This window comes from Trematomus bernacchii, unplaced genomic scaffold, assembly GCF_902827165.1.
Source record: "Trematomus bernacchii unplaced genomic scaffold, fTreBer1.1, whole genome shotgun sequence".
Lineage (NCBI taxonomy): Eukaryota > Metazoa > Chordata > Actinopteri > Perciformes > Nototheniidae > Trematomus > Trematomus bernacchii.
Window position 1 is genome coordinate 6,302,352 of NW_022987616.1, and position 8,530 is coordinate 6,310,881.

At 41.9% G+C, this 8,530-nt stretch overlaps 1 protein-coding gene across 1 annotated transcript in view; it reads right to left on the reverse strand.

Moving 5' to 3' along the window:
- Window positions 1–8,530, reverse strand: part of sema5a (sema domain, seven thrombospondin repeats (type 1 and type 1-like), transmembrane domain (TM) and short cytoplasmic domain, (semaphorin) 5A) — a 151,765-nt gene that overhangs the window by 111,388 nt on the left and 31,847 nt on the right. The window contains 1 exon segment of the mRNA XM_034132482.1: window positions 2,100–2,311. Within this exon segment, the coding sequence (XP_033988373.1) occupies window positions 2,100–2,247 (148 nt within the window). The 5' untranslated portion in view covers window positions 2,248–2,311.

The following is an 8,530-nucleotide window of genomic DNA, read 5'->3' on the forward strand; positions in this document are numbered from 1 at the left end:
GCAGATGTGTGAGCGTAGTGCCTCTAACCAGAAGAGAAGTTTGAAGTGTAGGCTGGGTAAACAGACTCTCTAGCTTTTACAAGACAAAATCTACTATCATATAATAAGTCTCTAAAAAATCTGTTATCTTCTCCACTGCGGTACTTTGTGTCGTGAACCATGTCTGATAAGGATCGGAGATGTCGTCCCTTTTGATTAATGCACCTACAGTATATTTGTGCAAAAGCGTAAGGCCACAGGAGCATTAATGGGCCATTACGGTACATTGGAGAGACCCAATACCTCTCATTCAGTTAGTCATCATCATTGCACACAAATGGCCTCAGCTAACAATGAAGTGATGAAGGCTGCTCAGAAAGACGGAGATTGAGGGTTGTAGAGTTCTGGGCTGCGTAAAATAAAATCAGGTCTTTTGAATTTTCCTAACATCTTCTCAGCGGAAGGCGTCATAGGGTTAACAAAAGAAGTGAAGGAGATTTCGCCAGGACTGAAATGACACTGGGAGACGTCGTTATAATGAGACAGAGGAGAAACTGTCGTGGGGAAACTACAACTTTCTGTACATTGCCTACTTAAAGGGCATCTAGACTGTGTTGTTTCACACTTTATACTAGGGCTGTGCAATTAATCGTATTTTAATCTCGATTACGATTTTGGCTTGCAACGATTACGAAAACAATGTAATCGAAATAAAACGATTATTATTTTTATTAAAAAAAAAAAAAAAATGTTTTTTTTTTTTTTTTTTTGGTTTTTCAGTTGAATTATACTTAAAGTTCAGGGTAATCAACTGTTAAAAACATACTGTTCAAACATTTTTTTTCAATATATGGATGTTTTCAAAGTAAATGGATAATCGTTTTTAATAATCGTGATATCAATTATTGACCAAAATAATCGTGATTATGATTTTTGCCATAATCGCACAGCCCTACTTTATACATGTGGAAAACTGTGAAAAATACATTGCTTCATTATCAAGTGGGTAATATAAAAAAGAAACTAAACGACTGTCACCCTCACCCTCCTGCCCACTTGTGTTTATTGGCATGAAACAAAATAAGTAGTATGACTGTCTGAGTTAATACACAATAATGAATGCAATATATGCATAACTTGATAAGCCTACGTATCTACTACTGTAGTGTGCATATCACATGTTGAACTGCTCAAGAAACACCTGAAATGTTGACTTTATTTGATGATTGTACAGTATTTATCGTAGCGTTCTTAGTTCGCTTTTTGCTCTAAGCTTACGAAGGCTTACGAAGGAAACTGCTTAATATAGCTTACATGAGTTACTGTACGTTTGTCACCACCATATGTGTTGTTATGAAAAGACTACAACGTCACCGTAAATCGTCCCGCCACAGACTGTTTTCGACCTGCTGTCCGTGCACGGTGGAGTTACTGAATACATGTCGTGGATCTTTAGACACGCACTGACCTTGGTCTTCAGTTGCATTTCACCCCAGACTGAACCTCATGTGATTATCTGACTGAAACTCTGCTGGACTGAAAACAGCTCAATGACATCTGGCTGCTACGCACAGAGCAGACAGAACCGCCATTGATCTCTATTGACCCTCTCCTTCGACTAAGTTTCACTTCATTTCATTACAGTTTAGTTGTTCAATAGCAATGTACGATAGAGGGGTAAGGACGGTGAAATCTGATGCTGTAGTAAAGGCATGCGAGGAAGGTTGTGTCTGCTTTGTGTCTCAGGGGAAGGAATAAAAGGCTATCAGCTGCACTTAAATACAGGCTGACTTTAATGTTTCCAGCTGGATCATATCAAATAAGAGTTGTGCCTAGAATGTGCACTTGAAGACTACAAAATGCTAAAAGACTGAGGTTAAAACGACATGTTCCAGGCAATAGAGGTAAGAAAGGTTATTTCTCAAAGTATGTTAGGCTTCTTAGGTTAAAGCACGCAACACTATGTTTAATCCTTCTCATCAAACGACGTGAAATTATGTGTGTGTGTGTGTGTGTGTGTGTGTGCGTGTGTGTGTGTGTGTGTGTGTGTGTGTGTGTGTGTGTGTGTGTGTGTGTGTGTGTGTGTGTGTGTGTGTGTGTGTGTGTGTGTGTGTGTGTACCCGAGTGTGGGACGAGGGGGTGCTCCGTCTTGTGACAGGGGGATTCGGGCAGCAGCACCGGTCCTCTCCTACTGGCCACGCCTCCGGGCCGCAGGACCAACATGCACTGCAGCAGGAGCAGTGCATGCTGGGTAACAGGGCGTCCCATGGGGGGCTGGGCTTGGCTCACTTCTCCTCAGGCCTCAGGGGCCAAGAGCATGGGAGAGACACACCTGAGGACAGGAAGAGACACATGTGGGTTAAAGTGGGGACAAAACACAAGGATAGGGTCAAAACGTGGATATTTTCTTTAAAAAAGCAACATTTATTTCATTATTTGCTCATTTTCTTACTAAACATTGGTGTAAATGTGCAAGAGCTATTATCAAGGAGGCCTGTTTTACTGTAGTCATTGGACATGTGTCTCAAGGAGCCCAAACACAACACACAAACAAACAAGTGTGTGAGAAATGATGTTTTTTATCCGTATCGTCTCATCTTAAACAAGGATGTATTTACACTTAGTTTCCATCAAAGCACTGAATTACAGTATAGCTAGCTATAGCTATTACTCACTCTTCTACAGAAAGGAAACGACGGAGAGAGGTGCAAAGAAAGGTGTGACAGATCGGGGGTAAAAAGTGTTTTCACACCTCTGCCACCCGGTGCATAAATCAGACACGGCACTGTATTACCTCAAACACCTAGAGTGTATGTGTGTGTGTGTGTGTGTGTGTGTGTGTGTGTGTGTGTGTGTGTGTGTGTGTGTGTGTGTGTGTGTGTGTGTGTGTGTGTGTGTGTGTGTGTGTGTGTGTGTACTTGTGTGAGTTGTATGTAGACACCCACATATGTACAATACCAGTGTTGGAAGAAGTATTCGGATCCTTTAGTTAAGTAAAAGTACTAATACCACAATGTAACAATACTGCATTTAAATGTCCTGCATTTGAAATGTTACCTAAGTAAAAGTAAGTTAAATTAACTAATACAAAATATCTCAAACACACAGACTTAAAAAATAAACGTCAAAATGCTAAAACACAAACTGGCCAGATTAATCAACTAATCTGTATTTTTATAAAACGTTGGCTAGTTTAATTTGGAAAACAATAGAATATGTTTTTATAATGTAACAAGTAACTAAAAATATACAAATAAATATGTAAGCGTACATTAATACCCTTTGAATTGTTGTGTAGTTGAAGTATAGACTTGCATGAAAAGTACTACTCAAGTAGAGCACAAGTACGTCATAATTGCACGTGTGTGTGTGTGTGTGTGTGTGTGTGTGTGTGTGTGTGTGTGTGTGTGTGTGCGTGCATACAGGGGTTTCCACGGCTCCTAAAGGCCAGCGAGTTGGAAAGCAAAAGTCTTGTCATAAAACACAGAGAGGAGACTCACAGAGGAAATGAAATGAAAGAAGTTTCCTAAAACATAAAACAGTCCTGATACCAAGGTGAAATCTAATATTCTCCGACAGTTGGCGATATTTACTGTAGCCCCTCTGAGGGTGAGTTTCCCTCTGTGTGTGTGTGTGTGTGTGTGTGTGTGTGGATTAGTGTTATTTAATTATGAATGGCAGCCGTAGTTCAATGAGTGCATGCATTTATTGAGGGTCTATTTGTGTGAATATATGCCTGCTTCATGTATAGAGCTGCACCGCACAGCACTCCGTGTGGGTCAATTAAATCTTATAGCTGCTGTAAATCTGATATGTTTTTATTCACAACTAAACCCCTCAAATCGCTGCGTGTGATTATTATTTGATGCTTGGTGCAGATTCATGCTTCCCAGAAAAAGCCATTCGCTGCACGAACAACAGAGCAGTTTTCACAACTCAATCGTCCGTGATTTCTTTTCGATGTGGGGGTGAATTGATGAGCAGTGTACAGCATCTGCATCATTACTTTGTAATCATTCATGTGAGGCTATTACCAAGAGTGATTCATGCTGTGTGCAACAGAAGAAGAATCCTCCCTGACTGTAGGAGTAAATGAGGGTCTCAGCTGTCTTTATTTTACTTTGATTGCATTATGCATCTCAACCTGTGGATCCTCATTATTATATTATTACATTTGAAATAAGCTTTTTCTTTTGTGTCCAACCAGTGGAGCATGAACAATCCTCCATGACAGAGTTCACTCAGCATCACGCACATAAGCAACGATGTTTGTAAGCAAAACAAGTCCGATAAAATCACTCCACCATTCACAATATACTGTAAGGAATATTCAATAAAGGCTTTCTACACAATGAGGAACGGTGCTTCTTATTGATCAGTTAAAGTCTAAATATAATATCTAAAAACCCCGTCTTTGGAGCATCCATGTTTGTTTTCACATTGCGACTTAAGGCCCTGACACACCGAGCCGATTTCGGCCGTCGATAGATGTCAGGGCGTCGATGAGCGTCCTGTCGCCCTACTCAGATTGGTGTGTCTCGCACCGTCAAAGAAATCACTCTTGATTGGCTGTTCAGCTTAGCGAATCAGTGCATGAGAAGCGAAACGGAAGTGAAGAAGGCACACACAGACGGCTGTTATTTTTCCTTTTCCAGTACCGCACTAAACATGTTTTTCGATTACAAGTCGTTATGTGAAACAGTCTGTGATGGACGAGAGTGAAAATGGAACGCACGCTATCTGTTGTTTGTATATATCACGCAGTCTGTCTTCCGGTTGTTGCCTCTTTTGAATGACGAATACACACTACCGCCGCCTGCTGGTAAGGAGAGTTATTGCCACTCACGCATGCGCAGTGCGTACGTGCTACTTGGCCGTCGGCTGAAGTCTTTGCGGTGTGTTCCAGTGCGACACATGGCCAAGACGCAGAGACGCGAGGCGACACAACAATCGGGTTTGGTGTCAGTTTGGTGTGTCAGGGCCTTTAAAGCTCATTAAAAACTGAGGTGGGAAGAGTTCATTAATTGTGATTTAAGGGGTTGCAAAAAAGAAAAAACAACTGTTAACACCTTGTTTGTTGTGGGAAGCAAAATATGCAAACTTCTGCAAGCTGCTAAAACTACGAAATTGAAGTGAGCAAAGAATGAAGGAACGAAAGAGGGAACATTTGCTCTCTCTGAAGTCTGAACGCCCCCCCTCTGAGTGGCTGAGGGCTTCAACATAAGTCACCTCTCTGCTCCTGAAACCCTAATGCTGAGAGTGTGTGCTCGTTTCATTTCATTTTCTCCTTGAAAGGAAAGTTTACTCTGCCTTTAGCGTGCATGAATAGGCTCTGTAACCTTGGGGCCTTTTGTGGAGAACACTTAAAGTCCAGTGTGCGAATGCAGAGGCAGGAGTATGTGCCTCAGTAATGTGAAACACCTGTCACGCAGCGCTGACAGCCAGCAACAGTTGCCTCTCTTTATTCTTTCCCTCTCCACTTGACGCTTCGCACGTCAGTTTTGCTCTTTTGCAGTCAACGTGTCGTTTTACATGTCACTTCTCTTTGTCTGCTCGTCTCCCTGACAGCTGAGAGTGAGTCATTTTCCTTCAGAAGCCGAGACATCATTTTTGTCTTTTTAAATCGCTCTTATAAAATGTTTTACTTAGGGAAAATATTATATAATGTGCGCATAGGAGAACATGAGAGGATTGATGTGTTTACAGCTGGTCAGAGAGGGCCGTGGTGGAAAAGTACATTTACTCAAGTACTGTAATTAGGTGCAATTATGACGTACTTGTGCTCTACTTGAGTAGTACTTTTCATGCAAGTCTATACTTCAACTACACAACAATTCAAAGGGTAATAATGTACGCTTACATATTTATTTGTATATTTTTAGTTACTTGTTACATTAGAAATCTGAAAAGTATACAACATATTCTATTGTTTTCCAAATTAAACTAGCCAACGTTTTATAAAAATACAGATTAGTTGATTAATCTGGCCAGTTTGTGTTTTAGCATTTTGACGTTTATTTTTTAAGTCTGTGTGTTTGAGATATTTTGTATTAGTTCATTTAACTTACTTTTACTTAGGTAACATTTCAAATGCAGGAAATGTAAATACAGTATTGTTACATTGTGGTATTTGTACTTTTACTTAACTAAAGGATCCGAATACTTCTTCCAACACTGGTATTGTACATATGTGGGCGTCTACATACAACTCACACAAGTACACACAAGTACACACAAGTACACACACACACACACACACACACACACACACACACACACACACACACACACACACACACACACACACACACACACACACACACACACACACACACACACACACACACACACACACACACACACACACACACACACTCTTGTCTGACAGGAGTGCAGTGATCTTTTGCTGACCCCCCCTCCCTCTGCACACGACCTCTCATGTCTTCACACACAACACGCGTGCATGCTCAGAAAACAAAGTCCCGGCATGCATCTCATAAACGAGCGATTTGTAATGCTGTTTCAAAGAACAAGAAAATGTGTAACAATGTTATCATTTTCCTCACCACTCACGCTGCATTCATATTTTACTGATTCGCAGCATGTTTTAAAACCCCGGTTGTAGTTTAATATTGAAGATGCCCTGCGGATATTTCAAGTAAAAAAACAAAAGCTCCACCAATGTGTGTTTCCTCGAGGTCAAACAAATGTGCTCAAGACTGTGCCCTCAGAATGAAACACTTACAAAACAAATTATTGAATATTTTAAATTATACAAGGTTTCCATCTTATTCCTCGACCTTTTTTGACACGCAAAATATGGCAAAAGGAGTGTATAAGCAGAGACCCAATCATAACTGATGATGAAGACGAATGCAGGATCTTAGGCCCCGGCTCCACGAGGACAAATACGGCAAAACGCATCGGAGTAACGCAAATGCAACCGCAAAAAACCTTCCGTCCCCACGCAATATACACCGGATTGTGTCAAGCTCCACGAGACGGCTCCGTTTACATCCAAACGCTGGAAAAGCTGCAGTACATATGCCGAACCTGTACGTGGCGCTGTAACTTCCTCCACAAAAGCAGCGAAGAAGAATGGTTGTCATGGCTGCACTTCTGTGTATTCTCCGCGGTGGGGGCCGACAGAACCGGGCAGAGTTTTTCGCCGGTCAGCGTGTGTTAAAGTTTAAATCTTCCGGACAAAATTATAAAAGTGCCGGTCAAAGGTCTTCATTGTTATTTATTGAGCTTTAAAACAAATGAATAACGACGATATAATGATATATAATCATCAAATACACGGAGCCTGTCTCTTTTTCCTCTCTTCTCACAGCGTCAGTGTCTGTCTCATGCAGCAGCTGATCCTGTAATGAGTGACCCGACAGTAAAAATAAACATATTTATAACTAGTTTAGGTAGTTTGAGAGGTAATTAAAATAGCTAAGGGTGATGATCTGACTTGAAGTGTGTGTTTTGCTCCCGCTGCATCACAGCGGCAGGAGCTGCGTGTCTCCGTCCTGTCAGATTAGACTTCACTCGCGTTTATGTCCATATCGAGATAAAGATAAATAATCTGAATTCAAGGAGGAGCTCCTGTAGATGTTGCACAAAGAACTGTAGCATGGTCAGTAGCGACTGGAGCACGATAGCAACCCTGCGGGGGAGAGGCGGGGCTATGAAAACGAATGACCGTATAGGCGACTCCACGGCCCCGTTGGACCCCCCAGAGCGCTCCGTTCCCAGATCTATCCACCTTTGGACCCGTTGTCGTTTGCGGGGTCTGTTTCTACGTTTCCCTTACGGCGTCGTCGAGCTTAGAGGGCTATACGCATGAGAAATATGCGGATTCAACCAGTTTTCGTCCTCGTGGAGCCGGGGCCTTAATGATGTCCAATGTTTTAAATATTCCACATCCAAATCCAAGTTAAACCTGGTTGTTTGCCCCTCTTTCTACATGTGTATTTAATGAATATCCAAACATTTCCATCTCTGTACGTGCATGAGTTAATGAAAACCTTACATTCCATGGTGAAACAATTACAAACTCCTAAATCTTATAGTGTGAATAAGCCATGAATAAAATAATGAAATGCATATGGAACCTCTTACGACCTGATTTATGCCTTCACTTGCTTCACACAGCAGAGCAGCGACAGACAGACGTGATTTAACACCAAACCGTTGTTTCTCTCTGAAGTGTTTTCTGGTGGATCCTATTTTCTCTTTAGCTCACCACAAAGCCACCGACTGCTCCGGAGGGAGGATAAACTGGGAGAGCGTTCAGAGCTGTTCGCTGGTCTCGCTCTAAATCATCTCCAGGGCATCAGCACACGCCTCCTCCACCTCCTCTTTTCTCTTGTCTCTTTTTCACACCTCGGCAAATATGGACACACAAAAGAGCAGGTACAGTCCCACGTACACACTGAACTCACCCGGGAGCTGGTGATGGATAACACACCGGTGCATTCGGGGCACTTAGCAAAAGGGAGCCAAACAGACACAAAAATATGGTGTAAACTACGCTGTCATCTGAAATGCGGGGACACAA